Source organism: Dromiciops gliroides, chromosome 5 (assembly GCF_019393635.1).
Source record: "Dromiciops gliroides isolate mDroGli1 chromosome 5, mDroGli1.pri, whole genome shotgun sequence".
NCBI classification, from domain to species: Eukaryota; Metazoa; Chordata; class Mammalia; order Microbiotheria; family Microbiotheriidae; genus Dromiciops; species Dromiciops gliroides.
Genome location: NC_057865.1, coordinates 278,464,442 through 278,488,845, shown reverse-complemented (window position 1 = coordinate 278,488,845; position 24,404 = coordinate 278,464,442). Strand labels below are relative to the sequence as shown.

The 24,404-nt window shown below is 44.1% G+C and overlaps 1 protein-coding gene and 1 non-coding gene across 4 annotated transcripts in view; both read right to left on the bottom strand.

Moving 5' to 3' along the window:
• Nucleotides 1–9,871, bottom strand: part of UTP20 (UTP20 small subunit processome component) — a 103,223-nt gene extending 93,352 nt beyond the window's left edge. For all 3 annotated transcript variants that reach the window (XR_006353195.1, XM_043965521.1, XM_043965520.1), the window contains exons 1-4: nt 9,680–9,871; nt 8,052–8,132; nt 728–794; nt 467–599 (exon numbers count right to left, since the gene is read on the bottom strand). Coding sequence is in view for 2 of the 3 variants with exons in the window: in XM_043965521.1 (XP_043821456.1) it covers nt 467–599; nt 728–794; nt 8,052–8,132; nt 9,680–9,724 (326 nt within the window). In the remaining variant the exon portion in view is untranslated. The remainder of the gene's footprint in view (nt 1–466; nt 600–727; nt 795–8,051; nt 8,133–9,679) is intronic.
• An 11,512-nt stretch (nt 9,872–21,383) lies between these two features.
• LOC122730299 lies at nt 21,384–21,489 on the bottom strand. The gene has a single exon (XR_006353484.1). It is a non-coding gene; the product is annotated as a U6 spliceosomal RNA (small nuclear RNA).
• Nucleotides 21,490–24,404: the final 2,915 nt, after the last annotated feature.

Below are 24,404 nucleotides of genomic sequence, written 5' to 3'. Positions count from 1 at the left end.
ATAGTACAAAATTATAACATGTGCATTCGCCACTTCTGTAAGCCAATGATTGGTAAAAATGACATCTATTTTAATGCTGAAACAGCACATGTTAAAGTAGAGAGTCTTCTTGTTTCGGCCTCTTAAACCACTGATAATTCTGTGGTCCTTCAAGGATCTGTGATTTTGTAGGTCACAGGGTCACAGAGGGCCTTACAAAGAACAGTCTGTGGCCAGTTGTACTCCTACGCCTGTAACACCTTTGGCCAGTAACAGCTGTGTGTACTGGTTGTCCATTAGTCAGCTCTAGGACCTGGGAAAGGCTTCAATAGAGAACTGTGTCCTAAGTCACCCCCCAAAAGTAGTGGCTACTTCATAGAGTAGCCTTCCCAAGGGAAGCAGGGTTCCCTGCACGCTCCAGGGGAACGACCTCTTTCTTGAACAGGCAGTCGCACTGGGGGCCTTCGCCCGAGAGCCTGCAACTTACTCCAACAGCGGCTGATAGGCCAGGCTGTGCTTGATCTGCAGGTGGGTCTTCAAGCTTGAGACAATCTCACTCTGATGGTAAACTAGCTGATTGAATGATTGACACTTGCCGACAACTTCTTTGAAAAACTTCCCTAAAAGGGGGTAGAGGGGAAGGAATTACTCTTGTGATTATACAGTGATAGAGAAGTTTATTTGTGAACAGAGAAAATATCCAATACCGTGACTGGTAACCATATTAGTAAAGGGTAATAGAACATACCAAAATGTTCTGTGAGGTTCAACTCTCTCCATTTCTGCAGTCCTTCATAAAAGTACGTTTCCACCTCCTATAAAACCAAGACACTGCATTAGTTAAACAAGCACAATTAGTGGTATAACAAAGGCAATACTCCAAGTATGAAATGAAAAGGGTTTTTACCTTAGGCAAATCTTTCCAAATTGCAAATTCCTTTTTTGTTTATTTTAGAAATAGAAAACTGGCTATTTGGGAAAACCTTAGAGCAGCTAAGTTTCAGGAGTTAGAATCATCTTTGTACTGAGATTTAATCCATATGATACTTTAATCAGTATAATTTAATTTTAATGTAAATCCCCTAGTCAACCTCATTCTATGTACTGGTTCCTTCCCTACTGCTTTCAAATAGGCCCCAAGCAGGGCAGCTAGGTGGTGCAGTGGTTAGAGCACCGGCCCTGGATTCAGGAGGACCTGAGTTCAAAGCCGGCCTCAGACACTTGGCACTTACTAGCTGTGTGACCCTGGGCAAGTCACTTAACCCCAATTGCCTCACACACACACAAAAAATATGCCCCAAGCTCCTTCATCCTTAAAAAGCCCTCACTAGACCTTTCTGTCCCCTCAAGGGATCAACCCTGTATCTTTCTTCACTCTCTCAGCCAAACTACTCACTGCCTCCATTTCCTCTCATTCATTCCTAATTCATCCCTCCAATGAAGCTGCTCTATGTGAAGTCACTAGTGACTTAATTGCCAAATCCGATGGCTCATTCTCAATCCTCATTCACATCAACCTTTCTCTTAGTGATCACATCTGCTCCCACGGGTTTAACCATCATCCCTATGCCGATGCTGTAGAGAATTATGGGACTTCCCATCCCCACCACACCCTCAGGAGAGTCATGCTGCCCAACTCCCATTTACCCACGTGCTTGGACAAAGAAAGCCTAAAGTTTGCCCCACCTCCAACAAGGATCACAAAATCCAATGAGCAAGTCTAGTCCTCAAGGCACTTCTTTCACCAGACTTGTTCAGAAAGTTGGCCAGGCCAGTGCCGCACAACCTCCCAGCACCACCAGAGACCAGATGTGTGCATCCTGCAAGGATGTAGGTCCTGATACAGCATGGGTAGGGGGCTCCCCTCAGAAAGTCCCCAGTACTCTGATCTGAGACACTCTACATCTTAAAGATCCGGGAGATCAAAACCACAGGACATGGAGGTCAGTCAGTCAGTCAACAAACATTTATTCATTGCCCGCTATGTGCCAAACACTGTGCTAAGCTCCAGGAAATGAAAAATGGCAAAAGATAGCCCCAGCTCTTAAGTAGTTTACAATCTAACACTCAACCAGTGCAAGAACCCAAGGGATCCAGAAGACCAAGCCCATTTAGGAACTAAAGAAAACACCATCTGGTATAAACAATTATTGCAAATCTAAATCTATAACAACTGTCAGCAGACACTGAAAGGAAAAAATGGCGTTTCCACAAGGAATATGCTAATAGCTAGAAGAAATGAAGCAAGATATAAAGAACCAGCAAAGTGGGAAGAAGGAAAAGTAGCTTAGAAGGCAACATGGTAAATCTACTCCCCAAGAAATGGAATCCCCGAAAAATCAAAATAGACCAAACAGAAATCAATGATTCCCTGAAAGAGCAAGAAATATCAGAATAAAGTCAGGAGACTAAAAAACAATTCAAAAAGATATCTAATATCAAAAACAACTAGCCTAGAAAACAGAGATAAATCATTCAACTCCCTAACAACCATGTGCAAAAAGCAGAAAAAACAAAAGCAAGACACTCTATTTCAAGAAATCATAAACTGTTTAGATTTATTACAACCAGAAGACAAGGAAAAGATGGAAAGAAGTCACCAATCACTGCCTGAAAAGGAGTGCCGAAGGCAAAGTCCCAGGAGTTATCCCAGCCAAAATCCAAGCTCCCAAGTTGAAGAAAACCTTACAAACATGCAGAGAGACACTGTTCAGACACCATGGAAATACAGATAAACTAGCAGCTTCTACTAAAACTGAGGGTTCAGAATACCCTGAAGGACAGAATACTATCTAATGGGGGGAACTAGACCTTCAATTTCGGAACAACAGACTCAGAAAAACTGATTGAAAGCTGAGTAGAAACTCTGAAATACAAACTCTTTGAAGGTCAAGAGAAACCTGCAAGGGTAAAAGCATGTGAGCAATTAGGCGCAAGTGGTGGATGATGTGATTCTAATGGGGAAGAACCCAGTGTGCTATGGACCCTGAGAGGTCTGCAAAGGGCCCTGAGGGAGGCAGTGGGTCCCTGCTGTGATAAGCCTCTGAACTGGGGAAGGAGAAGGGAGGTCTGTAATAGGTGTAGAAAGAAGACAGTGAGATGATGATCCAGAACAGACAAAGCTGGAGAAGGGGCTGTGGGGTGGGGCAATGGGATGAACCCCAGTCTTACCAAGAGGACACAGGAGTCCCTATCCCAACACAAGCAGTCTTGTGTGGAAACACATCAAGGGGAAAGGAAATGAGTGGGGCTGGGAGACTGCTAGAGAGGGAGGATAGGGCGTCACAAGCCAAAGAGCTCTCCGGATCCTGAGGAGAGGGAAAAGGAGGGCGGGGAAGGGGGATAACGGCCAAGACCAGAACAAGAATCCAAGGGTTTGAGAACCGAGTGGAGAACAGCTGGATTACACACGTGATGACAAGAACTTTAGAGATCTGTGCAGAGTATGAACCGACAGAGTGAAGTGAACAGAAGCAGGATAACATCGGCATGGGGACCATAACGCTGTAAAGACAAACCCTGAAAGGCTCACCGATGATGGCCAAAGTGTATCCAACCACGCATCTGCAGGATGCTGTCCAGGCCTCTTAGGCAGGGCAGAAGGACATCTGTGGACACAGCCACTGAGAGGGTTCACTAGACCTGAGGATGCCCATGCTTACAGCACTTCTTTTTTCCCTTTTGGGAGGGGAGGAGAGCAATGTCAAATGGAGGGGGCCACAGTAACTTTTTTTGGGGGGAAGGGGAGGGCAATGAGGGTCACAGAGCTAGTAAGTGTCAAGTGTCTGAGGCCGGCTTTGAACTCAGGTCCTCCTGAATCCAGGGCTGATGTTTTATCCACTGTGCCACCTAGCTGCCCTCTCGGTATAACTTTTAAAACTGCATAGTTCACTGGAAAGACTTATGTAAACTGATGCAAAGTAAAGTAAGCAGAACCAGAACACCGTACACTAATAGCAATATCGTACAATGATGAACCGTGAATGACTTAGATATCTCAGCAACAGAGTTGATCCAAGACAATTCCAAAGCATTCATGATGAAGTATACTATCTGCCTCCAAAGAACAGATATTGTCTGAATAGAGTGAAGCATGCTATTTTTTCACTTTCATTCTTTTTTGTTGTTCTTTGAATCTTCTTGTACAAAATTACTAATATGGAAATGTTTTAAATGACTGCACCTGTATAACCTGTATCAGACTGCTTGCCACCCCAGGGGGGGGGGAAAGGATAGAATTTGGAACTCAAAACTAAAAAAAAAAAAAAAAAGTTAAGAATTGTTTTAATTTGTGATTGGGGTAAAAAATATTATTTTAAAAAACACAAGGGGCAGATAGGTGGTGCAGTGGATAAAGCACCAACCCTAGATTCAGGAGTACCTGAGTTCAAATCCAGCTTCAGACACTTGACACTTACTAGCTGTGTGACCCTGGGCAAGTCACTTAACCTGCACTGCCCAGACAAAAACAAACCCACAACAGAATAAAGTACAAACAGGACACTTTTGAATTACATATATCTTTTTAAAGTGAAAGGAATGCTATTGATCAGAGAAATGCTAATTAAAGCAACTCTGAGGTACCATCTCACACCTATCAGATTGGCTAATATGACAAAAAAGGAAAATAATAAATGTTGGAGAAGCTGTGGAAAAATTTTTGATGGAGCTGTGAACTGATCCAACCATTCTGGAGAGCAATTTGGAACTATGCCCAAAGGGCTATGGGACTGTTCCTACCCTTTGACACAGTGGTACCACTGGTATGTCTGTATCCCAAAGAGAACACAGAAAAGGGAAAAGGAACCACATGTATGAAAATATTTATAGCAGCTCTCTTTGTGGTGGCAAAGAACTGGAAATCAAGGGAATGCCCATCAATAGGGGAATGGCTAAACAGGTTGTATTATATGAATGTAATGGAATACTATTTTACTATAAGAAATGATGAACAAGATGAGTTCAGAGAAACCTGGAAGGACTTACATGAACTGATGCTGACTGAGATGAGCAGAACCAGGAGAACATTGAACACAGTAACAGCAATATTGTGTGATGAACAATGGTGATAGACCTGGCTCTTCTCAGTAATAGTTTCAAAGAACCCATGATAGAAAATGTTCTTGGGCAGCTAGGTGGCTCCGTGGGTAAAGCACGGGCCCTGGATTCAGGAGGACCTGAGTTCAAATCCAACCTCAGACACTTGACACTTACCAGCTCTGTGACCCTGGGCAAGTCACTTAACCCTCACTGTCCCAGCAAAAAAAAAAAAAAAAAAGAAAGAAAGAAAAGAAAATGTTCTCAACATCCAGAAAAAAGAACTGTGAATGATGAATGCAGATTGAACCATACTGTTTCTACTTTTGGACTGGTTTTTTTTTCTCCTTTTTTGGGTTTTTTCCCTTGTGTTCTGATTCTTCTTTCACAAAATGATTAATGTAGAAATATATTTAATGTGATTGTACATATACAACCTCTATCAGACTGCTTTCTGTCTTGGGGGGGAAGGGGGGAGAGGGAGGGAGGGAAGGGAAGGTGGGAAAAAAATTGGAACTAAATATCCTGTGAAAACAATTGTTGAAAACTATCCTTATATGTTACTGGGAAATAATAAAATACTTTAAAAAAATAAAATAAAAGGAATGAAATGTTCAACATTTCACACAAAATTCTCTTTTTGATGTTGTAGTATATGTAGAATGGTCTTTTTGGATGTTCAGAATAAAAAAAATAATTGTTAAAGAAAATTATGTGGTGCTTTCAATGATCCTGCACCCAACTCCTCTCTCTTTGGCTTTGATTGTATCCCAGTGATATCATCTAACTGAGAAGTATGGCACACCACACAGCTGGCAAAAGCAAAATTACAAATAAGTCAAAGGAAGATGGGAAGAGGCCTATGAAGACTAGATGTGATTTGATCCTGGCTCTGACCCTACTCTGGGCAAATCACTTCCCTTCCTCGACTGTATAAAGAGGGGGTTGTGACTACATGACCCCTAAGTCCTTTCCAGCCCCAGATAGAAAGACCCTACAGCATAGGGGAAAGCCATGTTTCAAACCCCCCCACTGATCCACAACACCTGGGTAATCACAGACAGTCACTCCACAAATGGGGACAGTAATACCTGTGGCACCTACACCACAGGACTGTTGGGAGGATCAAATCCCAGAACCACAGAATCCCACCCAGAGCTGGTCGGTCATCCAAGTCCCACCTAAGTCCCTCCATCACACTGCCAACAAGTGGTCACCAAGGCTCTGCTGGAAGGCCTCTAGTGATGGGACTCAGAGAGACCCGGGAAGACCTGCCTGAACAGATGCCGAGTGACATAACAAGGAGGACAATTTACACAATGACCAAAGCGATGTAAGGAAAATCACTCTGAAAGACCAAGTCATGTCCAATTAAGACTGCCTGGGCCTAATGGCAGGCAATCATACTTCTTGCTTCTTGGTAGAAAGGATAGAATGGGGGCAGCTAGATGGCACAGTGGATAGAGCACTGGCCCTGGATTCAGGAGAACCCGAGTTCAAAGCCGGCCTTAGACACTTAACACTTACCAGCTGTGTGACCCTGGGAAAGTCACTTAACCCCCATTGCCTCTCAAAAAAAAAAAAAAAGAAAAAAAAAAGAAAGGATAGAATGGAAATGTGGAATATGAGACATGTCTTTGGACATGGCTGAAGTGCTGATTTGTTCTGCTTAATTATATTTATTTGTCACAAGGGAGGATGTTTCTTTGGAGGAGGAAGGAGGGGAGGAAAAGAGAGAATGAAGGACTGTAATCACAATGCAAAGAAATTGTATCACTGAAACATTAAAAAAAAAAAAAAGAAAAAATTCAGAAAATGACAACAGGGCATTTTGTTACCACTATGCTGAATGTAATATGTATTTTATTTTTGTGTGTGTAATATGTATTTTTTTTTAAAAACTGGGGGCAGCTAGGTGGCAGAGTGGATAAAGCACTGGCCTTAAATTCAGGAGGACCTGAGTTTCCATCTAGCCTCAGACACTTGACACTTACTAGCTGTGTGACCCTGGGCAAGTCACTTAACCCTCACTGCTCTGCAAACAAAACCAAAAAGATACCTTGGCTAAAATAGGGCACTGGCCCTGGAGTCAGGAGGACCCGAGTTCAAATCCAGTCTCAGACACTTGATACTTATTACTAGCTATGTGACCCTGAGCAAGTCACTTAACTCTGATTGCCTCACCAAAAAAAAATTAAAAAATTAAAAAAAAAAACTGAAGGTAAGTTTATGGTTTCATAAACAATATCCTTTCTTGTTCTTTATACATTTTGTATGTTGAAAAAGTTAATATTTGTAGATAATTGCTTAATTTGTAACAAAAAAGGATTTTTTTTTTTTTGAAAAAGAACATTATCTCCTGTGGTGTTCCATACTACTTCAGTTCTGCCTCTGGGGTTCAAGCTGGAGAAGATACTTCTCAGACAGCAAACAGCTTTCCCCAAGGAGGGGTAGAAGATGGGAGCAGGAGACCAGAAACCAGAGTCAGAGTCATGGAGGATCTGGAGAATTTAGGTGTGATGGGAAGAAAAGACTGTAGGATCAAGTTGGGGAGTTTTTTCTTCTTTGCCTCAAACTTCCCACTCTAGAAAGCAGGCCTAAACCACACTAGAAATTATTCCTCATCCTAGTATAGTTGATAGAGAGGACCAGCAAATTCTGGGTTCAAATCCTGCCTCTGGCACATGCTGGCTGTATGACCCTGAGCAAGTCCCTGAATTTTTCAAAGGCCCAGAAAACAAAGACTCAACTGTATAGAAGAGTTGCAGCAGATCTGCATAATAAAAGGGTGTCCCCACAACATGAAATCATATAAGTTTCCATAAAAACAAACCGTCAGAGTTGGAAGGAACTCAAGTAGGTCAAATACTTTGCAAGCTCCAAGGCTGGCTATAAACCATCAGTTATAATGACCACTTTGCATTATACTTGGTCAAAATACAATCAACCCCACAACTCTTCCACACACACCAACAGCAATCCGTTTTGAAATGCCCTTCAATAATGAAGAGATTTGTCACAGATGACATCCTTACCTCATCGTAACTGGCAGTCCTGTCAATCCGATGGATGATATCGATGTTAACATTCCCAAGACGTTCAGCAAAGGTAAGAAACTGAAAACAGAAAACATACAGGATGGTCAAAGGCACATCAAACCATTAGGAAGTACCAGATATGGGTTTGGGGTGCTAGGATTACATGTAAGAAACCCATACATGAATTTTACTTGTCAGAAAATCCCCTCCCTTAAAGAAGGCTCTGGTGGATAGCAATGGACTTGGATTCCAGAAGTCCCAAGTTCAAATCCATTTCAGATGCTTCCTAGCCGGATGACCCTTAACCTATTTCAACCTCAGTTTCCTCATCTGTAAAATGAGGTTAATAATAGTACCTACTTCCCAAATGTGCTGAGGAAAAACCATATTCTTATCAATAATAATTATAAAAGCTCCTATCTCCCAAGATTGAGGATAAAGTGAGATAAAGTACTTTAAGCACTATATGCTCGCTATTATTGTTATCAATAATGATGATGATAGCTCCTACTTCCCAAGATTTTATGGATTAAATGAGATATTTGGAAAACACTTTGCAAACTTTCTCTTTATAAATGCTATTATTATTATTAAATAACCATAAGAGCGGCCACTTTCCAAGATTGTGGGGGCAAAATGAGGTAGTATTTGTAAAGCACTTGGCAAACCTTAAAGCACTATATAAATATTGTTAAATATTTTGCAAACCTTAAAGAACTATAAATGCTATTATGATTAAGCTCCCAAGACTGAGAGGATAAAATGAGCTCTCTGTAATGCACTCTTCAAACCTGAAAGCGCTATGTAAAGATCAGGGGCTACTGGCTGTCACCATCAGGGGTGCCTACAGACAAAACCATGGAGCGCCTGTGGGGAGCTTTGTAAGTCTTTCCTCGCCACAAATGTTGTTCTCTTCATGCCCAACAGCAGGAGGGGCAGCCTGATGGGCGCCTTCCCCCTCCGTGATCGTTCCGTTCCGCCGCCCCCCCTCCAGTCCGTGGCTGTTGGGCATTACTAGCGGGTCTCCCCCGCCTTGCATAGGGAGCTCCGCGAGGGCAGGGGCTTCTTTCCGAGGCGGCAATTTACACGTGTGGATTTCACACTAACGCACCCGCCCCGCCCCGCTGGGGGGATGCAGACTTCCCGGTTAAAGCGCCGCGGGCCGAGCGGCCCCTACCCTGGGTCAGGCGGGTGGACTGGAAGCTTCCTGTGGGCAGGGCAATTGGGTGCCCGGGGCAGGGGCTGCAGCCCGGATCAATGGGCAGGTTGATTAAAGAGAGCCTAGAAGAAGGCGGGACACGCCCCTTGGCAGCAGGGAGTCCGGCCTTCTAGTTTTACAGAGAGGGAAACTGAGGCGGGGGAGGGGGAGGCGGACGCGCCGGAGCGCCGCGCTCAAGGGCCGGGGCACGCAGGCCCGAGCCCGGGGGCTGGCAGGGGCCGACCCTCCCTCATTGCTCAGAGGAGGAAACTGAGGCCCTGCGCCTCTCCCCGCCCCACGCCCCGGCCCAGCTGCGGCCGAAGCCGGAGGGAGGCCTCAGGGACGCCCCCGGCTCAGCCTGGCTCCCGCCCCAGGCCCGGGCCCCGGTCCCAGCCTCGGCCCAAGCTGGCCAAGGCCCCGTGCTCACCCGGTAGGTGTTCTCCGTCTTGTGGGCAAAGGGTTTCGGCTTCATGGCTGCGGGCACCGGGAGGGTCCGCGGGCCAAGAAGCGGAGCTGGCAGGAGGGGGACGGGCGAGCCGAGGGCGGGGGCAGCAATCGAGACCCTATCGCCGCGGGGGGTCCTCGCTCACGTGCGCGCTCCGGCTCTGGGCGCCGCCATGACCGCGAGAACGAGGGGCGGGGCCGCGGCGGGGCCGTCACGTGGGGCAGGCGGAAGCGCGCGGACGGGGCGGGGCCGCTCTCCCTGGGTGGGGCGGGGCAGGGGACGGAGGAGAGGGGCGGGGCAGGGGAGGGGGAGGAGAGAGAACAGAACTGGTTCCTGCAGCTTGCGCTGCAGGGGACCTCAGAGGCATCTAGTGCAACCCCTATGGGGAAACTGAGGCACGGGGCGGTTAAATGACCTAAGATCATGGACCTAGAGCTGGAAGGGACTGCAGTGGCAGCTAGTCCAACCCCCTCATTTTACAGATGGGGAAACTGAGGCAAGGAGTGAAGAAATGATACCCGACGCACAGCCAAAAGCAGATTTATGATTTGATCCTCGTTTCCCTGACACCATCCATCCCAATAGCTCTGTACCTCCTACTAGGATGTCCACTTTTATTTACCTTCTGTGCCTAGTATAAACCTCTTACTCGCCTTCATCCTGTTTCCACGTCTATCCTTTCTCAGTATTGCTCTGCCTGCTTCCTACATTCCAGTCAGAGTAACTCATGCCAGGATTCCCTCACTCTGACCTTTTTTGCCCCGCCCCCCCCATCTTTCCTTTGCAAAATGGAAAACACCCAAAGCATCACAGAAACCTCAAGGGATTATGGGATTATCGCTAGCATACAGTTTGAACGTCATTCTCTATGGAGTTCCTTGTTAGGAAGGGTGCAGTGTAAACTCAAGCTATGTTTACATTACAATCATGGCAAGTTGGTCAAGTTTTAAGTTGTGTCTCCAGAAGTTGTGATATCTATAATTGTCCTGTTTCAGAATGCAAATCAAACATTCTCTCTCTCTCTCTCTCTCTCTCTCTCTCTCTCTCTCTCTCTCTCTCTCTCTCTCCCCCTCCTCCCCCTCCCTTCCTCCCTCCCTCTTTCTCTCCTCTCCCTCCCTCTCTCTCTCCCTCTCTCCTTCCTACCTTTCCTCTCCCCCCCCCTTCATATCCTTACCATCAGTTGCTTTGTGGTCATTGTTGAAAATAATAGTCATAACTTGAGTTATTTTAGAAAGTCCACTCTATTTTCCCATTTTCACTAAGTGAATCTATTTCCTCCTTTATAAAATAAAGGGACTGGAGATGATGGTCTTTAAAATCCCATCCAGCTCTGAATCTATAATCGTTTGCATTTTGTGAAGTGTGAGAGCACATTCTAAGCATGGGGTACCACCCAGTTCAAAGGCAAGGAGGCAGGAAATTATGTATTGTATATGAGGGAATAAGTAGGCCAGTTTGTCCAGAATATATAATCCGTAAAAGGGTGATAGCATAAAACCCAAAACTGAAAGGCTTCAACTGCCAAATCAATCAATCAGTAAACATTTATAAAGCACTGATTTATCTACCAGACACTGAGAACACAAAGACAAATCTCAGTGTCTCTAAGTTTGGATATCCCCTCCAATTACCACAACCCCAAACTTGCCTACCCATCCCATCTGACATTTGTCTACATCTCAGGGGGGAGGAAACTACCGTGGAAACTTCCCTTGCTTTCTCTTGACATCACAAGGTGCCAGTGGGGCATTGCCCACCTGCAATCTGTCCCCTACTCCATCTGACCCACTTATCTCCCTTTCATTCATATGTTTCCTTAATAACTTCCTTTACTCCATTTCCCTTTTGACGTTTCTTATTTGTTCCATGCACCAGCCTATTCATACTTCTGATGTGCTTGTGTGCTACTTATTTTCAATTCTTCAGAGACCATCATGTTCTAGCCTTGTAGCAAGAGAAAAAGCTACACACAGGTTGTTTTATTGTTGCTATTTGACTACAGCCCCCATTTAAAAAAATAAACCTGTATCCTTCTGTGATTTCTCTGTAGATACTGTTCATTATAACTTCCATGTTTGTGAAGTTATGGCATCTCTGCTCCTGAGACCACATCCATATGAAATCTAATTTGTTGATTTCTATAGGCAAATGCATTTATTATACATTTATATCTCCTGCCCACACAATTCAGCACAATGAACATTTATTAAGCACTTGCTCTGGGCACGACAAGAAGTATCATAGTAGAGAGAGAGTATCTGAGTCAGGGTGATTTGAGTTCAAGTCTCCCCTCTTACATGTACTGGCCAGGTGATCTCAAGTGAATCATTTAACTTCTAAGAGTGCCCTGGCAACTAACCTGCAGATTCCATTATTATTCTGCCTTGGTAGGAGTTTCCTCAACAACTGTTCATTTCTTCCACAATGAAATCACAAGTCTTAGACTCTCCTGCCCCAACCTTGAAATGGGCAAGGCAACATAGTAAAGGCTAGGGATATAAAAATTCGTAACACAGTCCCTGCTCTTGGAAAACATTTGATAAGATGCAGGGAGGGGAGAGAGAGGAAGGAAAGGGTGGTGGGAGGGGATAACCTTGAGAGATTTAGTCTTTCAAACTTTACTTTGGAGAAAGTAAATCTTTAAAAAGAAGGTAATCTTGATGTTATAGTTAACTAGTTCAACTTGATGTCTAACTTGCCTCCCTTGTCCTCCAGTGCCTTGCCCAGATCCCAGCTCCAGGTTCCCACACACACACACCCTATACCTCCCCCACTCTTTCTGAGAAGCTACTAGATTACAGCTCGAGAAAGCCAGTCTGTGGCCACTGTCTTCTGATCCCAACTGGATCCCTCAATACCATAAGACAACCCTTAGCACAGTGCTAAGCACTGGACGGGACGGACTGGGAAAAAAAAAAGGTAAAAGTCCCTGCCCTCAAGGAGTTTACAATCTAATGGGGGAGACAACTAGCAAACAACTATGTAGAAACTAGCTATAGACAGGGAAAACTGGAGGTGATCTCAGAGATGTTCCCCCAAATTCCTGGATGAGGAGCAGTTAAAGGAACTGGACACCTTTAGCCTGGAGGCTCTTTGGTGCGTGGGAGAGAAGACTAGACTCGGGAGCCATTAGAATGGCAATCAATCAGTCAATCAACATTTATTAAGCACCTGCTCTCAGCCAGGCAGGTGCTAAGCACTGGGATACAAAGAAAGGCTAAAACAGTCCATGCCTTCAAGGGGCTTACAATTTAAGGAAGGAGACATAGTAATGACTATGTATTCATCTTTTTTTTTTTTTTTTTTGATGGGGCAATGAGGATTAAGTGACTTGCCCAGGGTCACAGAGCTAGTACGTGTCAAGTGTCTGAGGCCGTATTTGAACTCAAGTCCTCCTGAATCCTGGGCTGGTGCTTTATCCACTGCGCCACCTAGCTGCCCCCTTCTAATTAATTCTTGACTGAATTCCCCACAAGGATAATTCTGAATCTTCCCTTCCCTCCTCCAGCCTCTTACAAGACCCCCTTCCCCTTTCCTCTCAGAAGCCTTGCCTTTTACTTCATACTGTGAAAATAGAAGCCATTTGACACCAATTCCCTTTCCTCCCCTACCTACATTTCAAAAGCCCTTGATATTCTCCTCCATCCTCTTCTCTTTCACTTCCTCCTGGAAAGAAAAGGTCACCCTCCTCATTCCAATCCCTCACCATCTCCCAACCGCCTCCTCTCTCTCCCATCATCCCTCTCTTTATCTCTTAGAATCTTTAGCTTCCTCTAAAGCTGAGCCCAAGAGCCAACTTCTTTCTACATGAGACCTTTCTGGTTTTCCTCCCAGCTGTTAGTACTTCTCACCACCAAAAAACAAAACTCTGGTATTTACATTGTGCGTGTCACTAATATGTGGACAGACTCGTTTCCCAAGAGACGTCTAGAAGACAGGGTCCAGTTTTGGTTTCTTTTGTGTTCTTCACACCTAGCAGCACAGGGCTTGGCATACGATGGGCACTTAAAGATGCTTGTGCTCCAGGACAAATTTGAGGCACAGAGAAGCTAAGTTTAGCACTGAAAGCATCCCAAATCTTACTTCCTCTCCTTGGTATTATTTGAGTGTTTGGGAGACAAAACTGAAGAATAAGAGCCTATGGGGAATGATACCCTAGTGGAGCTCGAAGTAAGAAAGAGCTAGATCACACCCTCCTGTCCCTCCCACCCATTCATTCAAATGTGACTTGGTGAATTAGAATGAAGCTCAGTCATCTGGTCAATCAATAAACCTTTATTAAGTGCCTACTGCATGGCAGGTGCTGGAGATACAAAAGGAGGTAAAAGACAGTCCCTGCCTTCAAGGAGCTTACGGTGGAATGGGGGAGACAACAAGCAAATATATAAAAAGTAAAGAGCAAAGAAATATGTACAAGCAAGCTATATACAGGATAAATCAGAAATAATGGGGCGGGGCAGCTAGGTGGCACAGTGGATAAAGCACTGGCTCTGGATGCAGGTGGACCTGAGTTCAAATCCAGCCTCAGACGCTTGACACTAGCTGTGTGACCCTGGGTAAGTCACTTAACCCTCATTGCTACGCAAAAAATAAATTAATTAATTAAAATGGGATTTTAATTTTTATTTGGGACTTAAAGGAAGCCAAGAAAGTCAGTAGTCAGATGGGGAGAGAGCATCCCAGGCATGGGGGACAGCCAGAGAAGATGTAGAGAGCTTTGAGATGGAGTGTCTTGTTTATGGGGGACAGCTAGGAGACCAGTGTCACTGGATTGAAGAGTATCTGTCAGGGAGTAAGGTGGAAAGATAAGAGAGGGCTTGTTTATGAAGGGTTTTGAATGCTAAACAGAGGATTTTGTACTTGATGCTGGAGGTGATGAAAAGCTAAAAGTTTAAGTAGTAGAGTGACCGGGTTGTATCTATGCTTTAGGAAGATCGATTTGTCGGTTGAGTGGAGGACGGATTGGAGCAGGGAGAAATCTGAGTCAGGTAAACCAACCAAGAGGCCCTTCAGTAATCCAGGTGTGAGGAGATGAGCACTTGCACTTGAATGGTAGCCATGTCCAAAGAGACAAGAGGACAGTTATGGGGAGAAAGCACATGGGTCCTTAGGATTCCTCTGTAAAGAATTACACTCTCACACAAGACCTAATTAGGAATAAAAGAACAGGTTTTTTGGGGTACAAGAGAAACTGGCTGGGAGGAAGGTTTTGGAGAAACAAAACACTTTCCTCCCCAATTAGCTTGGGGAGCACCCTTTTATAGGGTTTAGATGGCGTGGGTAAGAGCGTCCCTTATTGCATGAGGGGCTGGAGGATGTTCAGGGAGAGGCCTACTTGATTTCAAGGGAAAACTGAGGTTTCAAGGAAAAAGTTCCTTGACCTCCCCAGACAACTGTTGGGGTAACCAGGACCCATAATCCTCCCATAACAGGGCTTTTCAAGAGATGTTGCAAAGGTAAAATTTAAAGGCTTTGGCAACAGCTTGGATTTGGAGAGTGAAAGATAGTGAAGAGCCCAGGATGTCTGCTAGGGTGCAAGCCTGTGAGGGACTGTGAGGATGGTGTTACTATCTACAATAATAGGGAAGATGGGGGGGGGGGGCGATTTAGGAGAAAAGATAAAGAGTTCAGTTTTGAATGTGTTGAGTTAGAGATAGATGTCTGCTGGATATATCGAGTCATCGAGTTTGAAATGTCTGAAAGGCAATAGGAGGTATGAGACTGAACCTCAGCAGAGAGGTTAGAGGAGGAATAATAGATTTGAGGATCATCAACATAGAGATGGTAATTAAATCCATGGAAGCTTATGCAATATAGGAGAAATATAGTAAAAAGAAGTATAGAAGGAGGCAGCTAGGTGGCACAGTGGATAAAGCACCAGCCCTGGATTCAGGAGTACCTGAGTTCAAATCTGGCTTCAGACACTTGACACTTACTAGCTATGTGACCCTGGGCAAGTCACTTAACCCCACTTGCCTCACTAAAACAAAACAAAACAAAAGAAGTATAGAAGAAGACTCTGTAGAGAATGCTGTAGGACAATTATGGTGGCTATGACCTTGTTGAGGATCCAGAAAACAAGACTGATTGATAGGTAGGAGAAGAACCTAGAGGAAATGCTTGAAAACCTAGAAAGAAGAAAGTATCAAGGAAGAGAGAGTGATTGACAGTGTCAAAGGCTGCGGAAAGATCAAGAAGAAAGAGGACAAAGAAAAGGTCTTTGGATAGGGCAGTTAAGAAGTCATTGCTAATTTTGGAGACCGTCGTTTTGATGGAATCTTGAGGGAGGAGCCAGATTATAGGGGGCTAAGAAGAAAGTGAGAGGAGAGGCAGCCTTTCAAAGAATTTAGCCACAAAGAGGAGAAGGGATATAAGACAATAGATCATTAATGAGGATGGAAGGATCAAATGAGGGGTTTTGGAGATACAGTCACATTTATAGGCAGTGGGAAATGAGCCAGTAGGCTGGGAGAGATTGAAAATCAGTGATAGATGAGATCTGTTGGAGGAGATGGTATGGAATGCGATGGAATGGTTCAGGTAGAGGGGTTAGGCTTGGTAAGGAGTAGGGCGGCCACTCCATCAGGTGAAACGGGGTAAAGGATGAGAAAGTGTCGGAATGCCTCTGAGAGAGGTGAGGAAGAGGGAAGAAAAGGGAGTTCACATCAAATGGCCTCATTTTTTTTTCCTGCAAAATATGAGGCAATATTCTCAGCTGAGAGGGTAGATGCAGGGAGTCACGGGAAGTCTGAGGAGGGATAAGATATGGAAGAGTGGGAGAGTAAGTTGATAAGGGAGGAATAGTAAGATTGTCTAGCAACAGTAAGGGTCAAGTTGAGTTGTGTAACTTAACTTTGTAGTGGAAACAGTTGCGTGATTTTCTCCACCTTCTGCGGCATGCGTATAGAAGTCAGGGCGGCAGATAGTGGGAGTGATCCAAGGTTGAGGCTTGGACGGGCACAAGTGGAGATAGGATAAGGTGGCCAAGGACTTGAGAGCATAGCATGGAATTGAATTCTATTGCCAAGGGGTCAAGAATGGAAGAGAGTGGGGCAGCTAGGTGGTGCAGTGGATAGAGCACCGGCCCTGGATTCAGGAGGACCTGAGTTCAAATCCAACCTCAGACACTTAATACTTACTAGCTGTGTGACCCTGGGCAAGTCACTTAACCCTAATTGCCTCACTAAAAAAAAAAAAAAAAAAGAATGGAAGAGAGAGGGGCAGCTAGATGGTTCAGTGGATAGAGCACCGGCCCTGGAGTCAGGGGTACCTGAGTTCAAATCGGGCCTCAGACACTTAACACTTACTAGCTGTGTGACCCTGGGCAAGTCACTTAACCCCAATTGCCTCACTAAAAAAAAAATGGAAGAGAGAAGAGAGAGTAGCTACTACAGGGGAGAGAACTGAGGGGGTCAAGGATTAGAGGTCATGGTGTGGTGGAAGAGTAAGGTTTGGTATGGAAAAGCAGAGGGAGTTGGAATTTTTAAATGGAATTCTTTAAACCGGGAGCTTTCTTTTAAAAAAATTTTTTTTTCAATTAACTGGGACAGCTAGGTGGCACAGTGGATAAAGCACCCGCTCTGGATTCAGGAGGACCTGAGTTCAAATTTGACCTCAGACACTTGACACTTACTAGCTGTGTGGCCCTTGGCAAGTCACTTAACCCTCATTGTCCTGCAAATAACAACAACAAAAACACACCAAAAAAATCAATTAACAAGCATTTCATCTCTTCCTCTTCACCTCCTCTTCCCTCTCCCCTCCTTGGAACTTTGTAAAACTTTCTCTTCTTGTACTTTCTTCAGCTAACAGACACACGCATATTCCCAGAAGCCAACGGGTGCCCAGTAAAATTACTTTTCCCCACCTCAGTCTAATCTAATCAAACCAATCCAATAAGCCTTTATTTTTTAAATTTTTTTTGCGGGGCAATGAGGGTTAAGTGACTTGCCCAGGGTCACACAGCTAGTAAGTGTCAAGTGTCTGAGGCTGTATTTAAACTCAGGTCCTCCTGAATCCAAGGCCGGTGCTTTATCCACTGAGACACCTAGCTATCCTCTTTCCTGGACAATTCTTTAAGACTTTAAATGGAATTGGGGGAATATGGATATCTGTGGCAAAAAAGGAAAAGGGTTGCATATCACTTTGCATGCATTATCTCCCACTCTGGTCTCAGAGGATTCAAAGACTAGTGAAAAACAAAAACAAAAACAAAAACAAACAGTTCCTGGGGGCAGCTAGGTGTCTCGGTGGATAAAGCACTGGCCCTAGTCTCAGGAGGACCTGAGTTCAAATCCGACCTCAGACACTTGACACTTACTAGCTGTGTGACCCTGGGCAAGTCACTTAACCCTCATCCCCCCCCCCCACACACACACAAAAACTCTTTAAAAAAAACCCCACCAGTTCTTGCCCTCAGGGAATTTACATTCCAGCTCTGCATACAATAGCACTGGGGGGCGGGAATAGTTTATTGAATTAAGAGAAGAGCAATTTGCTAGAGTGGAATGAACCTTTGAGGCCTGCAAGTTGGTATACCACTCTTTTTTTAATTTTTTTTTTTCTGTGAGGCAATTGGGGTTAAGTGACTTGCCCAGGGTCACATAGCTAGTAAGTGTTAAGTGTCTGAGGTCGGATTTGAACTCAGGTCCTCCTGACTCCAGGGCCGGTGCTCTATCCACTGCGCCACCTAGCTGCCCCGGTATGCCACTCTTAACTTCACTTGCTCACGTTGTACATGTATAGCCCAGCTAGGTGGCACAGTGGATAAAGCACCTTGGGCTTTCCCAGCTTTAACAGTCTGGATAGACCTAGTTGAGGGTCCCTAATCCTGCCTGGTCAATCTGTCAATCAATAAACATTTATTAAAGCACCCATATGAACAAGGCATTGTGCAGGAGATAAACATGGAAAAGAAAGACACACCCTCCCCTCAAGGCGCTTACAGTCTAACTCACATAAAAAAGAAAGTTGGGGGTAGGGAAAAGAAGGTATTTAGCACAAGTCTGAATTCAAAGTAGTGTAGTCAGGTGGGAAATAAAGAGAGGGCTGGGCTGGGAGCCCTCCTTAAATGAAGGCTGTCCAGGCTCTTATTCAGAGGGGTCCTAGGAGTAGAGGGTACTGATGAATACCAAGGCTGATTTGATCATGCAGGATGATGTGGGCATGTGTGAGGAAAATGACTCCTACAATAATTTTCTGGAATTCAGCAGTGGTGATGTGTCAAAGGCTCATTTATTGTCATTCTCATGAAAGTGGGCCACCCCATGTGCAGCTGGTGGGTGACCTAAAATGGAGGCTAGAAGGCCCCCTTTAATCCCCTAATCCCTAACTCAAAATGGCCCCTCCCTTTTTCAAGGGTTACAAACTACACCGGAAAACTAGCTAGTCGGACCAAGTATCCCCACCCCTCTGCTTGACTTTTCCCATGGGAAAAATTTCTCCATCTTGATTTAGCCCTCTTCTGTGAATACAGTCTCCCTGAGGGTCTAAATTAGTTTTTTAATTAATCCTTGAGGGGAGACACCCCCTACCCCCAATTTCCTCACAGTATGGAAAAGTCCAAAGAAGTTCAGCTGGGCAGGAAATATGGGAAGTAATTCATTCAAGGTCACACAGATACTAAACATCAGAGGTGGGATCTGATTCCTCCATTGGATTGTAAACTCCTTGAGGACAGGGTCCTATCTTTGCCTTTCTTTGTACCTCCAACACTGAGCATTTAGTGCACATAGTAGGCACTTAATCAATGCATATTGATTAGTTTACTGGTTTTCTCCAGGTCAGTGAGTGATTGCCCCTTTGGTAAGATTTGAATCCAGGTCCCCTGACCCCAAATCCTCTTTATATTGTACTATTATTGAGAGAGTGGAGAATGGGTTGTTGGGTAAGGTGAGGAGCAGAGACTGAAAGCCAAGTTGGGAGGCTACTGGGAAAGTCCAAGCCAATATCAATGAGGGACTGTACTAGGATTGTGGCAGTAGGAATAGGTCAGAGTCTCTCTCTCTCTCTCTCTCTCTCTCTCTCTCTCTCCCTGTTTCTTCTCTCTCATCCTCCCTACCCCTCCTTCTTTCCTTCCCCAACCCCTCAATATTTCTTTCTTTGAATGAATTCTTTAATTAGTGAAACACATAATATAATTGTAGCATTGGTCATTGGGTAGGTAGGACACAGTATCCAAGAGGCAGCCTCAGATGGTCAGTTAGACTTATGGAATGGAAGGATTGTAAAGCTACAAGAAGTGGTTGGCAGAGAGGAGAGAGAGAGAGAGAGAGAGAGAGAGAGAGAGTGCATGTGAGAGTGAGAGCAAGCTCAAGCGTAGGAGCTGAACCTAGGCCCATTTGAACCTGAGCCCAGCTTGGTTTTGTAAACCAAATCCAAACAAAACAAAATATGTTTATTTTGACTTTGACTCAATCATAAAATGAATTCTTGACCTTGTGACCACTGGCTTCTGTGTTTTTTTCTGTCTTGAGTTTTATTATATCATTTGACTTTTTAAACTTGGTACTTGAAACTGTTTGCTTTTGAAATACCAGGTAAGGATCCTTCTTCCCAGAAGGGTTTTTAGAATAAACCCAGAAGTTGTGGAGGGTAAATTCTGTTGATTCTTCTCTGAGCCTGGGGAGCTGTAAACTGGTGGGGGCTGGGTGGAGAGAGGGGGAGAGCTGGTTGAAGGGAAAGAAAGGTGTGAGGGGAGAGTTCTGGATAACCAGGGCCTCTTGGCTTTGAACAAAGAAGCTTTGTCAAATCCAACTAACCCAACAGAAGCTCCCAGGTTTTCTCCTACAGGTGGGGGGAGTAGTGGAGCAGGCTGACTTAACCAAGGGGGTGTTATGGATCGAAGGCATTCCAGGCCAACAAAACATTCTGCCTAACAAAACAAGATTTCCAAGTCCCTGCACACGACTGTCCTTTGTTGATCTAATTGACTTTTTTTTTTTAACCTTGAGTGTCCAGATTTCAACCAGGCATTTTGGTAGCTAAGATGGAGAAAAGACACATGATATCAGTCGAGGGAAATGGAGGATCATGTTGTCTGCTCTTGGTTTTAAATCTATACTCTGCAACTCCCTTGAGAAGGAAATCTTTTTCTTTCTTTCTTTCTTTCTTTCTTTCTTTCTTTCTTTCTTTCTTTCTTTCTTTCTTTCTTTCTTTCTCTCTTTCTTTCTCTTTCTCTCTTTCTTTCTTTCTTTCTTTCTCTTCCTTCCTTTCGTTAAATGGAGGATGGAGGTTGAATTATGTTGAATACCTTCTTAATCTTTTTTTTTTTTATAGTGAGGCAATTGGGGTTAAGTGACTTGCCCAGAGTCACAGAGCTAGTAAGTGTTAAGTGTCTGAGGTCAGATTTGAACTCAGGTACTCCTGACTCAAGGGCCAGTGCTCTATCCACTGTGCCACCTAGCTGCCCCTTGAATACCTTATTTTTTTCTTTTTTAAAAAATTTAATTAATTAATTAATTAATTAATTATTTTTCTGTTACATGTAAAGATAGTTCTCAACCTTTGCCTATACAAGCTTTCTAATTTCAGATCTTTCTCCTTCCCTCCCCCCTGCCCTAGACCACAGGCAATCTGATACAGGTTATATATATATAATAACATTAATCCTATTTCTGCATTAGTCATGCCACAAGAGAAAAATCAGAGCAATGATGAAAAACCTCAAAATAGAAAAAAACAACAGAAAAATATGGAACGCTTCACAAATTTGCATGTCATCCTTGCGCAGGGGCCATGCTATCTTCTCTGTATCGTTCTAATTTTAGTATATGTGCTGCCGAAGCGAGCACCCTTGAATACCTTCTTGATAGGAAAGCAGCTAAAGAGTGTAGTGGATAGAGTACTGGGCCTGGAGTCAGAAAGACCTGAGTTCAAATTTGAGCCCAGAAACTTACTAGCTATATGACCTTGGACAAAAGGCTAAAAAAAAAAAGAATCTCTGTTTGCCTCAGTCTCTTTCTTATAAAAAGGGGATAATTAAAACATCTAGCTCACCGGGTTGTCATGAGGATCAAATAAGATCAGTGTAAAGTGCTTAGTAGAAGACGCAGCTAGGTGGTACAATGGATAAAGCATCAGCCCTGGATTCAGGAGGACCTGAGTTCAAATCTGGCCTCAGACACTTGACACTTACTGGACAAGTCACCTAATCCTCATTGCCCTGCAAAAAAAAAAAAATTTTAATCAATTATTGTTTTAGTCTTTTGCTTGTCTTCCTCCCTCTCCCCCCTTGCCCCCCCCACCTCCTGTATTATTATTTCCCTTTCCTACCTTTATTTTTCGTATTCTAAATTTGGAGTCTTTTTTTAAATGTTGCTGAGGATTTGAATTCTCTTTATTTATTATTTATTTCTAATTTGATTGAACTGGGAATTTGAGAATATGACACAGAATTCTGTTGTGTTTACAAAGTGTATATTTGTAGGGGGCAGCTAGATGGCGCAGTGGTTAAAGCGCTGGCCCTGGATTCAGGAGTACCGGAGTTCAGATCCAGCCTCAGACACTTAACACTTACTAGCTGTGTGACCCTGGGCAAGTCACTTAACCCCCCATTGCCCCACAAAAAAAAAATACTATTAAAAAAAAAACAAAGTGTATATTTGTAACTGTCTGGGGAATTGTAAAGAAAGTGTCTTCTAGGGGCAGCTAGGTGGCACAGTGGAGAGAAATCCAGCCCTGGAGTCAGGAGGACCTGAGTTCAAATGCAGCCTCAGACACTTGACACTAGCTGTGTGACCCTGAGCATATCACTTAACCCCAATTGCCTCACCCAAAATAAAAATTAAATACAAAAAAATAAGAGTCTTCTCTTTTCCTGCCATTAAATTCTTTTTTTTAAAAGTATTTTATTATTTTCTAGTTACATGTAGAAATAATTCTCAACATTTGTTTTTTGTTATTATTTTTGTGGGGGGGGTTGCGGGGCAATGGGGGTTAAGTGACTTGCCCAGGGTCACACAGCTAGTAAGTGTCAAGTGTCCGAGGCTGGATTTGAACTCAGGTCCTTCTGAATCCAGGGCTGGTGCTTTATCCACTGTACCACCTAGCTGCCCCCTGCCATTAAATTCTTTTTTTTTTTTTTTGAGTGAGGCAATTGGGGTTAAGTGACTTGCCCAGGGTCACACAGCTAGTAAGTGTCAAGTGTCTGAGGCTGGATTTGAACTCAGGTCCTCCTGACTCCAGGGCCGGTGCTCTATCCACTTCTCCACCTAGCTGCCCCGACATTAAATTCTTAACATAGTTTTAGTCAATCACCTAAATGACAACAATAATAAACAAAATAATAAAATTAAACACCAGCTATGTGCCAGGCACATAGAAATAAAAAGAAACACAGTCCCTTTCTTTAAAGGGCTCATAATCTTATAGTTTAATTTCAGTCTTTAACTGGTTGTTAACAAAGCATTTGTCCAACCAGGTTCACTTCTAAATGCAGCCTAGTAGATGGATGGAGTCACTTTCTTTGCAGAACACTTCAGGGTCAATTGCCTTACTAGGAGCTTCTTCTGGTTCAGTCATTTTTGCCATTTCCCTCTCTAGCTCAATTTGCATATGAGGAAATTGAGGCAAACTGATTGAAGTGACTTGCTCAGGGTCACACAGCTAGTAAGTATCTGAGGTCAAATTTGAACTCACAACAATGAGTCTCCCTGACTCCAGGCCCTGCACTCTATCCACTGTGCCACCTGGCTGCCCCTTTATGAAATTCAGCTGTCAGTAAACTCTAGTATGAATTCAAAAGGCAGCTCAATCCCAGACAAGGGTGTGCCTAGTATATGTGCTCATTGGCTGGCCCTATGGCCTGTGAAGCCCTAAGGGGTGACCTGCAGGACCCAGCCCAGCAGTGGATTCTGCAAACCTGGGAGCAAGCAACTCCATCCATTGGCTGTCTCATTTAGAAGTGAGCTTGTTGAGACAAATGCTTCTGACAGTTTCCTTAAGTTTGAGCCACCTGTCCCCAGAGACAGAGGTGGTAGAAGGGAGAGTGTCCCCTGACTTGGGAGAATGTTTTTGTATTTGGGTTCTTACTATACCTTTTCAAGATGCCTCCTTTTGTAAAAGCTAATTGAGGGGAGCAGCTAGGTGGTACAGTGGATAGAGCACCTGCCCTGGATTCAGGAGGACCTGAGTTCAAATCCAGCCTCAGACACTTGACACTTACTAGCTGTGTGACCCTGGGCAAGTCACTTAACCCCAATTGTCTCAGCAAAAAAAAAAGAAAAGAAAAAAGAAAAAAGCTAATTGAGGGTAACTGGTAAAATGAAATCGAGGCTGTTATCCCTGGCCATTAATATTGGGAGGGAACACACTAGAATGGGGGCTTGAGCCAATAGAGTTAGGAAGACACCACCAACCCCTCAAGGGTTATCCCTAGAATGCTGAGGAGGAGATATAGCCAGCCTTGCTCTGGGGGCCTGATCTGCTAGTGCATTTGTGAGTTAGAAGAATAAGTCTAGAGTTTATAGGGATTACATGTTTATTATGCCAATAATGGAGTGTTCTGTGGATAGAGAGTTGCCTCGAAGTCAGAAAGACCTGGGTTTGTGTCCTATCTCTACTCCATACTGGCTGTGTGACCCTAGACAAGTCACCGCCTCTCAGTGTAACTCCAAATGTCTAAGACTATACAGTTTTCTTTCCTTTTTGGTAAAGGGAGTTCCTTGCACCCATGAAAAGATAGGTCTGGACCCCTCAAATGGAGTGT